Consider the following 18,875-nt stretch of genomic DNA (forward strand, 5'->3'; position numbering starts at 1 on the left):
CAGGAGTAAATTACGACTGTTATGTTCATTAATACATCCAACAACAGAACACCTCAGTCACTTAGGAGACATTCTTGTCTATATGTGCTCCAACATCAAAAAAATGACAGACTGATGACAGCTCACTCAGGGCAGGTCTTAGGGTGTTTTTACACTTGGTTTGCTTGCCTGGTCCGAACCAGAGTTCAATTGCTTCCCCCTCCCCCCGCCCCTGCTGGACTGTGTTCATATTATAACATTTGAGTCCGCGGTAAGTTTGCATCATCAAGCCAGCAGCTGTTTAACCCATTGCTTAGTAACGATGGCGCAGGAGAAGGCGGCAAATGCATCGCATTGCTCTCTGCACTTTTATAAATGTACGTTTTTGAACCGTTCGTTTTGTTTACAAGGCTTTGATACATAAACGCACTGCAACTGCTCTAAAAAATGGTGAAGGTGAACAGAAATGAGATATACAGCTCTCTGCTTGCAGCACGTCAGTCACGCTCATCTGGAAAGTGAGTGAAAAACACATTTTTATCAATTAAATTAATACGTCATTAATAGCAGTTCACTTCCGTGATTTGGTATGATTGCATTCACATCAGCAGCGAACCGTACCGGAGTTCACATGAACCATACCCCAGACCACCCATTTTAAGCGAACTCAGGTACGGTTCGCAGGTGCGAACCAGAGTTTGGAAGACAGCGTTCACATCATCCAGACGAACCGAACTCTGATGTCAATCGGACCCAGGTGCACACCAAAAGTGCTAGTGTGAAAGCACCTAGGGGTTTTCATTTTAACCGGTTAACTGACCGTTAAGAATTTTGACTGATTAATACAAATGGTTAAAAAAGTCATTTATTTATTTTCACACATACACATAATAAACACTGTAAATATAGCTATGCTATTTAGTTCCCCTCACTCCACAACAATCCTTTCAGTTAACAGTATTTAGAAAAGAACAAGAATTAAAAATATAAGAAGCTATAGCTATATAAACCACAAGCCAAAATGAATTAATTAAAACTGAAACCAACGTTGGTTCTCTCATTCGATACAAAATCAAATTTATTTATTTATTTATTTATTTTTATGTTTGACAGACTGTATATTCTCATGATAATAAACAGGCTGCATTGTCAAGCATGTGCATGTGGCGCCAGTGCGATCACTTGATTTTTTTATTTTTTCCCCAGTAGAAGCAACTAGTCTACTCCTTTTAGTCAAAATAATTATCGGAATTAGTGTTGTCAAAAGACCCGGTACTTCGGCACCAAGTCGGTACTAAAAAAAATTAAATGTGACGGTACCGGGTTTCTTTAAGTACCGGTAGTAGTACCGAGGTCCCGTTCAAACCCGGTTCAGCGCTATGATTTCCGCGAAGCAGAAAACGAGGACGGAATCTCAAAATCCAGTCATGAAAATGAAACTTACATTTTAATATGGACAGTCATGGAATTGGTCAAAGTTAGCATAAATTAATCAAATCAAATCTCCATATGGACCAGTATCTGTAAATGTTAAGCCGCAAAAGATGTTTGAAATATGAATCCGTGTTCTGCGCGTCTCTGTGTGAATTAATGAATGGCAGAGACGTGCGGGTTTGTTTACTACATAGACCAAAGCGCATGACGCTTGCATTAATTTCAGCATCTGCGCTTCAGAGCTCTCTCTCCATCAAGCGATTTGAACTTTTCAGTTCATCTCAATGGACACACAGCGCACCTGTATTTGATGCTCTGTAAACTCTTTGTGAAGGCGCACGACTCACCGTCGCTTTACTGATAGCGCTGTTTCTCACACATGCAAAGAGAGAGAGAGCGAGAGTCTTACCACGCTGAATTGACACGCTATATGTAAACTACAAAATAATATAATATATAATATAATAATATAACAAAATAATGGAGTTCATTTATAATTATTCATATTCCTTTTCGAACAAGCAGAAGACATACCGGTTTCTCCGGTAGTGGGCGGAGCTAATGCGCAAATGGCAATTTCATTGGCTGGCGCTGATCTCTTACCATCCCTGTTTTGATTTCAGCAAATCATTTTGACCGAACGCAGACAACGTGATTAATATTCATGAGCCCAGCAGCTCATCAATTCATAGTGCATTGTGTATACATTAGTATGATAGTAGAATTAGTAGTAGTATTATCTTTTAATAATAATTAAAATGATCTATTACTATTTTTTAAAGAAACCCTCAATGACCAAAAATATCTTAAGCATCACCACCAGTCTTAAGTTCAGTTAAAATGACAAATATGCATTCATTAGGCCTAAAAGTTAATTTTTACATAAAGGCATTGTGCTAGAAATATTACTATTATTTAGTAAAATGTATGTGATACTGCTACTACTGTTGAAAAAATTTATAAAACTTTATTTTTTAAAGAAATAAATCACATTATTTCTTCCATGTTTTAATTTTAATAGCAAATCCCCTTTATTTACCAAAAATAAAATGTGTTTAAATTTCATAAATTAAAAGACAAATTAAATTTGGGTGAAACTTGTTTACTGTTTTTCATAATTATATAACTTGTAGAAAAACTTTAAACACAATTGTAAATAAGTATAAAGAATGGCATTGGTTTTATTTAAAAAAAAAATCAATTAGCCTATTTTTGTGTTTTGCTTTGGTACCGAAATTAGTACCGAGAACCATGGATTTTCACTGGTATCGGTACCGAATACTGAAATTTTGGTACCGTCACAACACTAATCGGAATTGTAAACGGTTTGCCTTTATTTGTGTACACTCACAATAAAAAACAATCTTTATGCTTTTGTAAAATAATACTAACGAAAAACAGGATGCCGCTTTTAGCCATATATATATAGCCTAGCTTTATTATGTTTTTCTCCACTCTCAGAAGTGCTGCAGGTGCGTGATGTGATATGATGAACATGTGAATCCTCATGTTCTGTTGTTGGCTGCTTTTTGCACATGTTAAATGAATCCCCAGGAAACAAATTTTAGTATTTCTAACGGGTCACAGACACTTATCCTTTCTAATTTAAATCAATTCTAAGTTAAAATAATCTTTTCAGTTAATGGTTAATAATCGGAGTGTCAGTTGTCATTTAGGAAAAATTACTGAAATGAACATCCCTAAAAGCACCCTAAGGTAAGACGCCAGTCAGTCTGTGCTGAAACTGAAACAGAGCTGCACTACTGTCAATAAAACGATTTTGGGAGGAGCCTGTTTGTATGACATCACAAAGACAGGCATCTGAGATCGACTCGATTTGAGAAAGGGGTAAAGATTTTAGTAAATAAAAAAAACACTGGGTCGCATCCAATAACCCCTTTAAGAATTTTTAGTACCCACGGGCAGTGTTGGGTGTAACACGTTACTAAGTAACGCTACTGTAGATCAATATAGCAGAATATTATTTTTGAGATTTTATTTTAAACCTTGCCATAGACAGCATTTTTCTGTTAGGTTAACATAATTGTACACAGTAATGTGTATGCAGTATAAAGAAACAGGTTTGCAGTTGAAAAAAGCTAATAATTTTTTGTCAAGTGCAAATAACACACAGACACACACACACTGTCACATATACAAGCATCCTTTAGTCAAGCAGAAAACAGAAAACACAAGCGGTTGATAGACACTCAACCCTCAGGGCTGTGTGTGTTTGTCAGTACACAATGACGCTGAAGCTCAAAGACTACAGTATCTGATCAACCACTGGCCATATAATAGAAAAGACTAGAAAGGCAAGCAGAAAGCAGACACCTCCATCCACCTCAAAGGCAACAGACAACCCACCATCCTATTCAGTCTCTGTTCAGAGCACTCCTGGCATGCTTTTATAGAGCTTTAGTTCACTCTTTACTCCTAACAACTTTTTTCATTGTTGAGGTGAGTGTAGGCAACCTCCTTAAAAAAACATTAAAATCTTTTGGATCATTGAAATAGTTTTGTGACACACTTTAAAACCAAAGATGCAGTTTGGTTTGTGTGGGTGCATTTAGTGAACCTGATCACTGATAGCATGATAATCTGTGTACTAGAAGATGCTATATCTGCTATATTTGCAATGTGTATGCATTATCTTGTTACACACATTACTATGATGACAGGTTTTGTGGTCCAAATATGGCATATCTGTGAATAAATGATCAGTCAGCCAACCCATCAAAAAATGTTTTATACACCTGAAAGTTGAAAACACAGACAGTAAAAGATTTTGCAGAAGAGTGAAGTTGATATACATGTAAGGGAACATATCTGATGTTTATATTTAAAGCTGACACCCCACATAACAGAACCTCATTTTATTACTGATACTCCACCAAATAAAAAATCATTTCCATCTATAAAACCCATATGACAAAGAAAAATAAATAAATAAAATGGTGAGATTCCCTCCATATGGACCTTAGAAGTGAAAACAACATAACAACCTCGATTTAGAAGAACCACAACCTTGAGAGACAGCCTGACTGATCTGAGGCCAGCTCCATTAATCCAAGTCCCATTAGAGGAGCCTCAGCATTACAGAAACCTTAAAAGCGGTACTCCTACACCACCCGACATTTGGATGAAGGTGGTTTTAAGTTACAAGCTTCTGCATCTATATGCTGCTGAGGTAACCAAATCCATGGAGGAGTGATAAAATATTCATTAGAAAACAGAGAGGGACGTGTTGTTCTTGGATAAAGCAAACAAATGAGCCAGAGAGGGTGCAACAGACAAATGAAGCCATCCAATCCAAAATGAGAAAGCTGACTGTGTGTTGTCAAGATACCAAAATTTCAGCAGTCTGTACCGACACCAAAATTTCATTGTTCTCAGGAACCAATTTTGATATCATAGTAAAAACTATTGGAACTAGGCTACATATCTTTTTATTTAACTATTAGTAAATAAAATGAATTATTGATGAAAGTAAGTAAATAAAAAATTAAACATCAGCATTTAGCCTGCAATAATTTTAAAGTTACATTAAATAATATATTTTTTGCCTTTGTTGCAATTCATTTTGCTGGTACATACGTGAAGTTTATAATGGTCACAGATGATTTTTTTTAGCTTCAGGCTCTGATTCCATCCAGCTGGAGGAGATCAAACATGTTTGATATTTTAAGCCGATTTTAGAACACATATAGTTTTCATTTGTCACGCGTCTCCTAGCAACAAGGCGCAGGTTTCTGCATGAGTTTGTGATCGAACGTCTTGTAGTTTGTGGTCCTTAGTTGTTTAGTGATGGCCAGTGTTTCTTCTTTGACTATTTACAGAGAAAGAAAGTGTATGATGCCTAACGTTGTAAAGTATGTGCATTAATTTGCATTTGTGTATTTCCTTATACAGATCCTGAGCACACTTAATTCACTGTAGGTGCTGGAAACTCACTGGCGCCAGTCAAATTCTGCTGCTGTAACACTGCAGGCTCAAGCATTGGGTGTACCAGGTTCATTAAAAACTTAAAGGGTTGGTTCACCCAAAAAAAAACAAAAAAAAAAAAACAATTATGTCATTAATAACTTACCCTCATGTCGTTCCAAACCAGTAAGACCTCCATTTATCTTCGGAACTGAGTTCACGATATTTTAGATTTAAGCTTTATATTTTAGATTAGCTTTCTGTCCCTCCATTGAAACTGTGTGTACGGTATACTGTCCATGTCCAGAAAGGTAAGAAAAACATCAGCAAAGTCGTCCATGTGACATCAGATGGTAAGTTAGAATATTTTGAAGCATCGAAAATACATTTTGGTCCAAAAATAGCAAAAACTATGACTTTATTCAGCATTGTCTTCTCTTCCGTGTCTGTTGTGAGAGAGTAAAAAAAAAAAGCAGTTTGTCATATCCGGTTCGCGAACGAATCATTCGATGTAACTGGATCGTTTTGAACCAGTTCACCAAATCGAACTGAATCGTTTTAAACGGTTCGCGTCTCCAATGCGCATTAATCCACAAATGACTTAAGCTGTTAACTTTTTTAATGTGGCCGACACTCCCTCTGAGTTCAGACAAATTAATATCCCGGAGTAATTAATTTACTCAAACAGTACACTGACTGAACTGCTGTGAAGAGAGAACTGAAGATGAACACCGAGCCGAGCCAGATAATGACTCGTTCACGAGTCAAGAACCGTTTCTGTCAGATGTGTCCGATTCGAGAACCGATGAACTGATGATACTGCGCATGTGTGATGTGTGAAACAGACTGACACACAGAGCGTCTGAACCGAACTGATTCCTTTGGTGATTGATTCTGAACTGATTCTGTGATAATGAGCGCGGGTAAACCGAAGGCTTGAATGAATCATCGCCAATGACGCCATTACGTCAAGCGCAAAAGAACCGGTGAACCGTTTTCTTCAACCGGTTTATTGAATCGAACTGTCCGAAAGAACTACTGGTTAGGGCTGGGCGATATGGAGCAAAAAATATATCTCTATATATTTTGCTGTATCTCGATATACGATATACATCTCGATATCTTTACAGGAAAAATAACCCCCCCAAAACTACTGCTAAAAAACAAATATTCCAAATATCACATGTTTATGGCCCTATGAAACGTTTTATTTTTTTCTTCACCATATGTTTTATTGTTCCCTAATTCTGTGTTTTAGCATTCATTATTTAAATGAATAAAAACAACTTAATTAGTTTAAAAAAATTCTTTAAATAGCCTTATGTGAAATGTTTTTTTCCTTCAGAAAAAATGTTTTTCCTTACATTTTTCTGGTTATCAAATGAAGGCATAAAACATTCATTTAATTTATCTTTTAATTATTAAAAAATTAAGCAAACTTTTTTTTTTTTGGTAAACAAAGGGGATTTACTATTAAAAATAAAATATGGAAGAAATGTTGTGTGATTATTCCTTAAATTATGTTCTTTTCATTTTAATAGTAGTAGTAGTGGGCTATGTACATTCTGCTGAACAATAGTAATAGATTTCTGGCAAATACTTTTATTTTGATGGGTTTACCATTACAGTTCTGTATTTGATACTACAGTCTATGATGTGATATATAACGCAATATTTACCAATATTTGTAAATATTTTTTTTTTGTTCAATATTTATATTTATCAAACGGTCAAAAGCTCATGAAGTGACTCTCAGAGCAGTTCTGGAGATGTTCCTCATGTGTTTACATCCTTATTTAGTGAGACGAGAGACGATGAAATCACCGCGAGCATCACGCGCGCTTTCAGTGTCTGTAATAAATGGAAGACGCGCTTCTGCGCCATTCATTGACACAGACACGCAGAACATGCAGGATTCATATTTAAATAGACTTTTCCGGCTTAATATTTACAGATATTAGTCCATATCGCGATTTTATGTAAGTGCAATGACCTACTTTTGATTAATTCATTCAAAATTTGACAAATTTTGTGACATTCCGCGTTAAACTGTAAATTCCGTTTTTATGACTGGATTCCGCGATTCCGTCTGCGTTTTCTGCATCGCGGAAATCATAGTGCCCTACAGTAGACATCTGCCTGCTGTTCGCCCGATGTCTGAAAACCGAAGTATCTCCATAATGGAGCCAGTTGTCCTTTTTTTAGACTTTTTTTTTTAGACTAGTTCTGTACACGCGAGGGGAGGGGGGACAAAATCAAGGAGGCGGGGGGAGAGCGAGCGGGGGCGAGCACAGCACAGAGAAGTCAAACAAGCAAAGTGGCAGAATCAGAATTAAATATAAACAATATATCGATATATACGATATATGAAAATCCATATTGTGTTTAAAAAATATCTCGATATATTTTAAATATCGAGATATCGCCCACCCCTACTACTGGTGATCCGAAAACCGATGCAACTGGTTCTTGACTTGTGAACGAGTCATTATCTGGCTCGGCTCAGTGTTCATCTTCAGTTCTCTCTTCACAGCAGTTCAGTCAGTGTACTGTTTGAGTAAATGAATTACTCCGGGATATTGGTTTGTGTGTCAGCCACATTAAAAAAGTTAACAGCTTAAATCATATGTGCATTAATGTGTATTGGATATGTGAACCGTTTAAAACGATTCAGTTCGATTTGGTGAAATGGTTCAGAAACATCCTGTTACATCGAATGATTCGTTCGTGAACCGGATATGACAAACTGCTTTGTTTTCTCTCTCACAACAGACATGGAAGAGAAGACAATGCTGAATAAAGTTGTAGTTTTTGCTATTTTTGGACCAAAATGTATTTTCGATGCTTCAAAAAAATCTAACTGACCCTCTGATGTCACATGGACTACTTTGATGATGTTTTTCTTACCTTTCTGGATATGGACAGTATACTGTGAACACAGTTTCAATGGAGGGACTGAGAGCTCTCTGACTAAATCTAAAATATCTTAAACTGTGTTCCGAAGATAAATGGAGGTCTTACTGGTTTGGAACGACATGAGGGTGAGTTATTAATGACATAATTTTCATTTTTGGGTGAACTAACACTTTAACTACTTGGGGTCCACATAAGCTGATACAAGGGCAGTCCATGCTACATTTAACTGTGACCTGTGTGATTTTCACAATGTTTGTTGAAGAAAACTTTCAGACAATTTCCTGTATTTTTTATAATTAATTTTTATTTTATTATTTTACATAGGTGTTTTACCTGTGTTTTCAATTCCCCATTGTATGTAGTGTTTTAGGGTTGAAGGAAATGTCCATAAATTTAATGGAAAATGTACTGGTAATTTTCTGCCAAGATGTTTTTCTGTGCTTTGTGTTTTATTCTTACAGTGCACAAACAAAACTGTTGTTGAACAAGCAGCAAAGAGTGAAAAAAAAGTGAAATGAGAATTATCCTCAACCATTTCAATGAAACAGTATAATTCCTATGCTTATGAATCCCTTGGAAATAGCAGTTATTTCATTGACAGCTTTTTTTGTCTGCTTGAGTCCCCATGGTGTTTTTTTTCTTATAAATTTACGCATTTTTGTCCCAGCATTACAATTTTTCAATATTTTTTACAGTCAGTTTTTGTGGAAATGTTGCACTCTTCCATTTCTGACCCTTTGCCCATCCCATTTTCAGTATTTTTTACACTCAATTATGATCTGTAACAAATCATACAGAAGTAAATTCTGTATAACCCCCCCCCCCCCCCCCCCCCCACACACACACACACACACACACACACACACACATACAGAGACAACAGACACCCCATCACAGACACAACATGGCTCTATGGGGACCCCTGATTTACCTCAGAGAACGGAATCTCCAAGATTTATTTGGTATGTTTTCAAATTTAGTTCTTCTCATTTTTTCAGTGACTCAAACCTCCAAACTTTGGGTTACAAGTCCGACTCTCTAACCATTAGGCCATGTTTTTGGCAGTTGATACTTGTCCTCCTCAATGTGTATGGTGGTTACAGCTCTATATTTAAGAGAAACTGATTGTAATGATGGGTACATGCCTGTTTAATTGCCTTAAACAGGCAAATGTTTAAAAACAATGTCTTAAAAAAATGCTCTTCTGAATAATTCAGTTTTTGACTTTGACACTGTTATTGCAGTTTTCAGTTGTAACATATTAATTCTTAGTACCAATTTCCAGTAGCATTTGTTTAGGTATTTGAGTTCTACAGACAATAGATGTTGAGCTGCTACAACTTTAAAAGGCTTGTTATAGCATTGTTGTATATCTCTAGAAAACGAACAATCTTAAGTTAACTCAGCTAAACATTTTTTGTACTGACAACTTTTCAGTCAGTATAACTGCTCTTTTGAAAACGTTGAGTGAACAAGAAAAAACTAGGGGAAATTAGTACTAAGATTTATTTTTTAATTTTTTTAAAATTTTTTACAGTGATGAGCTACCAATCCACCCCCAGTCCCCGAAGCCTGACGGAGGCACAAAAGATGATGTGGTTTCAATGAGCTTCTAGACTCTACAGTGTGTTTGAACAAGAATAAGTGGGTTTTAATGAGGTGAGGAGGACACGGTTATGCTTTAATAAACCTCGTGCAGATTTACAAATGAGATTTTGTCAAAACAAGAGCGCCACTCTTTGCTTTGTACTTTTTTCTGTTGAAGGAGATTAATCAGGCAGTGATCTCTGATCTGAGTCTCAACCAACTGTAAATGAACAGCAGAGAAAGCAAATAAGACCACTTTTGGTTATGGAAGTATTTTTACTATAGCGAAGTCTTTGTTAAAGCATTATCATCTATGAACCAAGCCAACCACCTACATAGGAGAATCACAACATAACAAACTTTTGAAGCAATAAAGTAAATAAAATTGGACAAAAAGACAAAAGTACGAGATTATTGACTTAGTGAGACAAAAAACTATAGTCCCATGAAGCATTGCAAATGACAATAATCACATTTAAAAATGTATAGATACAAAATTAAATTGTTGGTTGTATATAAAGAAGCAAATGCACTGCAAAATATGCATTTATATACTACCACTTTCATTACATCATTTGTTGTGCTTCATGGAATGGGCAAAGCTAAATATCTCTTTTGGCATGGTTTGCTTTCTGATTGGTGGACTTTTCTGTACAGCATTGTGGTGGCTAATGTAGCTTTTCAAATTCTACTATTAAACAATTATTTTAACAAACAAGTTGAATGCATGCAAACAAATAGGTTCAACAAAATCATATACAATCTATTAACAAACTTGGAGCTAACAACAGGTCTTTCTTCAAAGGTTTACTTCAAAAGTTAAAACATTTCCCAGTAGAGAAAATGAATGAGTTTTTATTTCCAAAACTTGTCTGTTGCACTCTAGAGTGCACTGTGACATGTACATGCAAAAGTACCAGTAACACAAAAAAACTGAAGGGTTACTGTTTTACTGAATTTGTGAAATGACCACAACTCAGTTAGTTCCAGCGCATCACTCATACATTAAATGCTACTTCTCCCTTATACTACAGTTTGAGGACAGTGTTAGTTTATTTATAATCCCCTATTGCACTCCTGCATGATTTCGTCAATCAGAACAACATACTTGGCCTAAATGGGTGCACTCTGACAGCATGACGTATCTATCTCTGAGCTGTAAGTAATGCTGTATTTCACTGTGCTTCTATCTATGTGCTGGACATCTCAAACAGCAAATCGAACTAAGCTTGCACTAGTGTTGTCAAAAGTACCGACCGCGATACCATTCGGTACTGAAATTTTAAAAACATCCATTTCCAACTAAGATTTGATGGCAGATTCTTAAACAGCGCTGATTGATCATTGTTTCCACGTGCTCAACAGATATGTCTGTGATTGGCTTCAATGCTTATCGCTTCATGCTCTTCACCGAGTGCTCACACAGAAACACACGTGAGTATTGAAAGCCGCGTCTATCAGCCGATCAGTCTATGTGCAGATATATTATGGATCCGCTGGCAGTGACGGATCCATTTTTAACATTTCAGTACCGAATGGTATCGCGGTTGTGTGAGCACTCGGTGAAAAGAAATGAAGCAATGAGCATTGAAGCCAATTACAGATGTATCTGTTGAGCACATGGAAACAATGACCAATCATCGCTGTTTAAGAATCTGCTCAACAGTGCTCAAATCTTAGAAATTTCAATGGTATCGCGATCGTTATTCTGCCAACACTAGCTGGCACAACCCATTATGGAGATGAATCAAAGACATAGTTTTGTTTGGTCAACAGAGGAACATACATCTTGTTTAACATCTTAAACAGGTCATATTATGCATTTTTCTAATATCATATTTGTTTGCACCTCTCTCTAATTCTTACACACATTTAAATGTACACTTTGTGAAAATAAATAAAAAGAAAGTCGTGATAATTGCCAAGTATGGTAACCCATACTCGGAATTGATGCTCTGCATTTAACACATCCAAGTGCACACACACAGCAGTGAGTAGGGAACACACACACACCATGAACACACACACAGCAGTGAGTAGGGAACACACACACACCATGAACACACACACAGCAGTGAGTAGGGAACACACACACACCATGAACACACACACACCAGTGAGTAGGGAACACACACACACCATGAACACACACACAGCAGTGAGTAGGGAAAACACACACACCATGAACACACACACAGCAGTGAGTAGGGAACACACACACACCATGAACACACACACACAGCAGTGAGTAGGGAACACACACACCATGAACACACACACACAGCAGTGAGTAGTAAACACACACACGGAGCAGTGGGCAGCCATTTTGCACCAGCGCCTGGGGAGCAATTGGGGGTTTAGTGCCTTGCTCAAGGTCACTTCAGCCATGGGTATTGACAGGGGCGTCGAACTGGGGGTAAAACCAGTACTGATTACCAGGGCCCCAAAGGAAGAGAGGGCCCTTGAAAAGTCTGGAATATATATTTTCAAGGGGGGGTGGGGGGTGGGGCATTAGGACTGCCTATGCATAGGGCCCGGGATCTTGTGCAGCGCCCCTGGGTATTGAGGGAGGAATAGAGCGGGTTACAAGTTCGACTCTTTTTAACAAGGTCTGATCCCTTCACTATGACCTTAAAAGCACGTGTTGCTGCAGCTTTAAAAAAAAAAAACCCTTTACATGTGAAATGAGCATCAGCACGTAGTGATGTCCTAAGGTGCTCTCACACAAATATGTAAATATTCTGTTATGTCAAATACAGTTTTTAGCTCCCACATACTCTATAAACATCCACACACGTTGTGACAGATGTGCTATCAAGATCAGTGTGAAAGGATCAGACCTTGTTAAAAAATGAACTTCAGCACATAAACCTCAGGCCTTGCTTGCAGTTACATTACTCTCAAAAAAATGGTATGTGGGTGTGAGGCACCGACGCGATCGCTGCATTGTTTTTTGGGGATGGAGAAAAAATCAATTCACCCTATAGCGCTTCTTTTTACAATGATTTAAAGTAGATTGGTTTACCTCACAATTGATTTATATTTAATGATTTTACTTTTCCTAAGAGGTGGTGGGGAGAAGTTTTAATTCAAAAAGAGGGCAAAATGTATAGGGGTGTTCAACTTGGAGCAGCACCGTGCAGATGATGACCGCAAGAGCGATGCGAAAGCATGCAGAGCAGTGCTCTCGCGGTGCTTTGATGACGTCATACAACGATCATTCTGCGTTTTTTTTGTGCACTGTGCACTGCATTCAATTATAAAGCCCTATATTAGAGGCAAGGTCTGAGCAACATAACTGCATGTAGGCTACATGTCACCTATGATATCTAGTAGGGCTGCACGATGTGTCGTTTAAGCATCGATATCGTGATGTATGAATCCACGATAGTCACATCGCAGGATGTGCGATGTAGGCTGTCGTAGTTGATCTGTTATTCATTAACTGTACGGGCCAGCTGCTCCCCAGCCCTTGACGAATGTGATTCGCGGATTAATTGCACAGTTTAACCATCATAGAGTGAAAGTTTTGAAAGGGCAGAGAGAGAGAGAGCGCGCGAGAGAGAGAGAGATAGAGAGAGAGCGAGAGCGCGCGTGAGAGTGAGAGAACGCGTGAGAGAGAGAGAGAGAGAGAGCGTGCACGCGAGAAAGAGAGACAGAGAGAGGGAGAGCGCGAGACAGAGGGAGAGAGAGAGAGAGAGAAAGAGAGAGAGAGAGAGTCGCTCACCGTCTTCAAACAACACGAGCGCTGTCTTGCTCTCTCTTCCTCGCGCATATTAATCAATTGAAACGATGGTGTCGATGTTTAAATCATTTAAAATGAGAATGTGTGCTCACCCGATTTTTGTTTGTAAGAAAAAATTTGATTAGATTTCATATCGCAATATATATCGCAGAAAAATAAAATATCGTAATGTCATTTTTTCCCAATATCGTGCAGCCCTAATATCTAGCATGTCTTCTGCCTCTCAGCTGTTACATCAGCAACAGCGTAGAGTGCATTGTTGCAGCACGCTTCTTACTTCCTTCTTCTCATTCATTCATTCTTCAACGTCATTACATACACGACCTACAAAGCAAATCTCTCACAATCCGTTTCAGCTACAATGTGGGTCACATACAAACCCCTCACTCATGCTTGAAACTCAGCTAATGTATAACAGGGGCTTTCAACACGCTTGTGGATGTGGGAGGAGGAAAAAAAGAGTGCAATTTCCAGAAAGTGCTGCTGACTTTCTCATTTCTGAATGGGGCTGGTCAACAGAAAGGAGCTGTTATTACATCATGGAGCTGTGCTGACTACCAATAAGAGCTACGTGAGACATTCTGCTCACTACATTTGATTTTGTACCATACATACTCAATGGAGACTGCAAGATGAGTTTAAAGCTGACAGAGCACTGACATAATTTCAAGGAGGGTGAACATTAGGTCACTGCTGAAAAATCAACCCAGGTTTCTTCCTCACACCCTGTAATCTTTCATAATGGATTAATGGATAATAGCTTCACATAAGAACAGTGCAATGACAGGAGCAGGGAGAAAATGATCTAAAACAAGCAGTGCACTTAGAAACAGGTTGGTCAACCTTTAAACCCCCAACACATAACTAGTAACACAGCATAGATTAATGCAGCAGAAAACAGAGCCCCTTAATGAATCCTTTTTCAAATGCACAATATAACACAGAGTTTTACTGAATCATCCCATGCATTTGCTTAAGAATACTGTACAAAAAATCTAACTTTATACTGGCTGTATAAAAGTCCATGCTATAAAACAGGTGCTTAAATAGCCTACGCGGTCAGACAAGATGTGCAGTAATTACACCTTTAGGGGTACAACAGCTTGTCACTAGTGCAGTACTTTCCGACTTTGTACCTTATCTATCCCTAAAAGGAACATTTTAGTGGTAATATGTACCTTTAAGGTACTACTATGAAGCTTTCAGGGGTAAATAAGGTACAAAGATGTTCCTGTATCCCTGTAAAGGATGATAAAAGATTTTATACATATGAAAAAAAATATTTTTTTGAAATGCAACTGTTAACTGACTTGACTACTGAACTGTATAGACAAAAATAAAATACTTTTGCATACATGTTTTATGTTATGTATCAAATTTGATATATTAGACTTTTGTGGTTTATAGTACAGTGAGAATATGGAACTAGACAAGAAAAAATATTATTCAAAGGCCCAAAAACACGCAATTTGGTGCACATAGTAAGATGATATGGCTAAAAAGTAAGATGAAATTCTGAAAGCTTGTAATCTATATCATTGAGATTTTTATAAAAGCATAACATACTACTCCACAATGCTTAAATGCATATAAATATAAGTTGTCACGATATTTCTATGAATAAAATGTATGAAGTAAAAGGATCTTTGTTTTATGATCAAATCGGTGTTGTTTTTATTGTGGAGGGCAAAACATACAAAACTACATGGCTTCAGTCCAGCTATGTACAGTTATTGTATGCACCATGATTACTTGAACGGGCATGTTTTACTAAAATACGTTTTACTTGCTAAAAAAGAATGGACTATCAATCACAAGGCAAAAGGCATGTGGAAGATCGTGTACAACAGGGTTTTCAGCAAAGTTAAGATCATACCCCAGTGACAAGCCGCTGTACCCTAATAAAGGTACCTTTTTTCTGAAAGTGTGCATTGACTTTCTTTACTGTCACATCAATTTATTTGACAGCTGCTTCCATCCACGTTGACTTACATGCCACTTATTACAGGTTCAGTCAGCTGACATTAGTGTCTTGATCAAGGACACAGTGGGGGCAACTACATACTTTAACCTTACGGGATTGCAGCCAAACAGCAGACTTTTAACCATTAAGCAGCGCCGCTCCACTTTCTGCCATACAACTGTAACCTAAAAGCTTAATTAGAGTAACAGCTAGAGTCTAAACGTTTGGTCTTGTCCAGCCACGGTGTTTTTAAATCTCTATTTAAAGGCTTTAATCAGCTTACCAGATTGAAGATCGTCTCCACAGTGTCCCGATTGGAGACTTCACCAGCCTCCAGGAGCCCCGCCAGTACGGCGAACTTCATGCGGATTCCTCGGACGGGGATCCCGACAGCGCTGTCCCCTGCGCTCGCCATGACGGAGTCAGGTGAGGGGAAACAGGTGTGACACCTGTTTAACCCTACAGCAGAGTTAAACTATGGGGAAAAATGTATGGTAAATATCGCCCTCGTTAAGTTGACAGAGGTGAAGAACAGGTCCTGGTCTCCATTCACGGCCAGTTTATCCGTTGGTTTCTCGCGCTCTCGGCGGGAAGTGTCAGTTGATGTCACTATACCTGACTGACAGAAATTGTTCTACTGTAGAGAGGAAAAACAGCTATAAACTTGTCCAAAGGAGGACGAAATCGCGCTGTGGTGAGCCCAAATAAGAAACACAATACTTGTCAATCTCCGCCGGTTTGATAAAGGAAAGAAATATCTAAACAACAGTGTCACTGAAGTGTTGGCGAGTGTCAAACAGGAAACAGCGGTGCTGAAGAGATTCCGCGCAGGTAGACACGCCGATAAGAACAAGACGCAAAAAACTACAAAATATAAGGCAAGGAACGTCTGGCATTGGCTCTCAGGGGTCCCTCCAAAGAGAACACAATCCTCCGGGTCCCTGTGGGAACTGTTGGAGTGAGGTTTCAGTGGTAACCCACTTTACAGCGACATCTCTTCCTGAATCATCTCCTACTCCGCTCCGTCTCCGCCATGACAGTGGAGCTGCGTGTGAGAGAGAGCAGCGCATGCGCAGTGCGCCGAGAGAGGCGAGAAGGGGGGACTCAGGTGTGTCAAGTGCTAACCTGTTAGGAAAGAGTGACACTTCATACTGGAGATCCTGTGTCAGGGACGCTCTGTTGTGGTGGTTTACGAAAGTGCAAAAGAGAGGATTGTTTTGCACTTGTCACATAGAGACATAATAAAAGCCCGATGGCATTCATTAGCTTGCTTTTGCACTAAGATTGCAAACTTATTAATATCAAAGCAGAGGCGTGTTAAGCGTTTTGAGGGCCTTAAGCAAGCGTTCCAGGAGAGCCCCCCTCAGTAGAAATCTCGTTCCAGATGGGCCCCACGAAACTGCGTGGGTTGCATAGTACATAACAGCCTATATCAGTGTTGTATCAAACTATAATGTAAAGAATGTGTCATCATTATACATAGACTATTAATATTTGTAATGTGCACTGTTTACTATAAGAATCATATGTATTTTCTTTTGTTTTCTGCACTTCAGTGGTCTGTCAAACTACAAACAAAAAAGATCTAACCATGAAAAGAACATGTCAAGAGTGGAATAACTTCTGGAAGAACAGAGAACCTGGAGCTGTGCATAAATACAGCCTTCCTGTAGCACTAATTAAATTATTATTAAAACTAGATAGTAAAGTTTGTGGTCAAACTTTAAGTTGGCTTAAAAAAGCCTGGCCAGAAAGTTTGAAAAATTTAGAAAGTTTGAAAAGTTTAAAAAGATTTATAAGTTTGAAAAGTTAAGAAGTTTAAAAAAGAAAGTGATTAACATATTGCTAGCATTAAAAGCAAGTGACTACCATGTCATTGGCATGATTAGCAAAGTTGCTAGCATGTTTGCTAGCATGATTAGCAAGTTACTAGCATGTCGCTAGCATGTTTGTAGCATGTTTAGCAAGTGACTATCATGTCGCTAGCATTTTAATAGCATGTCTTGTAGCATTACTAGCATGTTGCTAGCATGTTTCTCGCATGATTTACATGTCGCTAACATGTTTCTAGCATGATTATCATGTCGCTAGCATGTTTCTAGCATGATTAGCATGTGGTTAGCATGTTTCTAGCATGATTAGCAAGGTGTTAGCATGATTAGCATGTTGCTAGCATGTTTCTAGCAAGATTAGCATGTTCGTAGTATGTTGCTAACATGTTTATAGCATGATTATCATGTGACTAACATGTTGCTGGCATGATTAGCATGTTGTTAGCATGTCTGTAGCATATAGCTAGCATAAGTAGCAAGTGATTAGCATGCTGTAAGTATGACTAGCATGTCTCTAGCATGTTGCTAGCATGACTAGCATGTCTGTAGCATGTTTCTAGCATGTTTTTAGCATTATTATTATTTACCATGTTTTTAGCATGATAAGCATGTTGCTAAAATGTTTCTAGCATGATTAGCATGTGGCTAGCATGTCTCTGGCATGATTAGCATGTTGCTAGCATTTTTCTAGCATGATTAGCAAGTGACTAGCATGTCGCTAGCATGTTTGTAGCATGATTAGCAAGTGACTAGCAGGTCGCTAGCATGTTACTAGCATGATTAGCATGTTGCTAGCATGTTTCTAGCATGATTAGCATATTGTTAGTATGTCGCTAGCATGTCGTTAGCATGATTAGCATGTTGCTAGCATGTTTCTAGCATTATTAGCATGTTGTTATCATGTTTCTAGCATGATTAGCATGTTGATAGTATGTCGCTAGCATGTTGCTAGCATGATTAACATGTTGCTAGCATGTTTCTAGCACGATTAACATGTTGCTAGCATGTTTCTAGCATGATTAGCATGTTGCTAGCATGTCACTACCATGTTCCTAGCATGATTAGCATGTTGCTAGCATTTTGCTAGCATGATTAGTATGTTGCTAGCATGTTTCTAGCATGAGTAGCATGTTGCTAGTATGTCACTAGCAAGTGGCTAGCATGATTAACATGTTGCTAGCATGATGCTAACATGATTAGTATGTTGGTAGCATGTTGCTAGCATGTTTCTAGCATGATTAGCATGTTACTAGCATGTTGCTAGCATGTTGCTAGCATGATACGCATGTTGCTAGCATGTTTTTAGCATGATTAGTATGCGACTAGGTTGTTGCTAGCATGATTAGCATGCGACTAGCATGTCGCTAACATGATTAGCAAAGTTACTAGCATGTTTCTTGCATGACTAGCATGTCTCTAGGATGTTTCCTAGAATGATTAGTAAAGTGACTAGCATGTTTCAATGTTAATCCAGGTAAAACCAGTTGATTCAGAT

The 18,875-nt window shown here is 38.2% G+C and overlaps 1 protein-coding gene across 3 annotated transcripts in view; it reads right to left on the reverse strand.

Annotated features, from left to right (window-relative positions):
* lrba (LPS-responsive vesicle trafficking, beach and anchor containing) overlaps window positions 1-16,574 on the reverse strand; it is a 307,888-nt gene extending 291,314 nt beyond the window's left edge. For all 3 annotated transcript variants that reach the window (XM_059554011.1, XM_059554012.1, XM_059554010.1), the window contains exon 1: window positions 15,832-16,574. In XM_059554011.1, coding sequence (XP_059409994.1) covers window positions 15,832-15,963 — 132 coding nt within the window. In that variant the 5' untranslated portion in view covers window positions 15,964-16,574. The remainder of the gene's footprint in view (window positions 1-15,831) is intronic.
* Window positions 16,575-18,875: the final 2,301 nt, after the last annotated feature.

The sequence above is a fragment of the Carassius carassius genome, chromosome 7, assembly GCF_963082965.1.
Source record: "Carassius carassius chromosome 7, fCarCar2.1, whole genome shotgun sequence".
In the NCBI taxonomy this organism is placed as follows: Eukaryota; Metazoa; Chordata; class Actinopteri; order Cypriniformes; family Cyprinidae; genus Carassius; species Carassius carassius.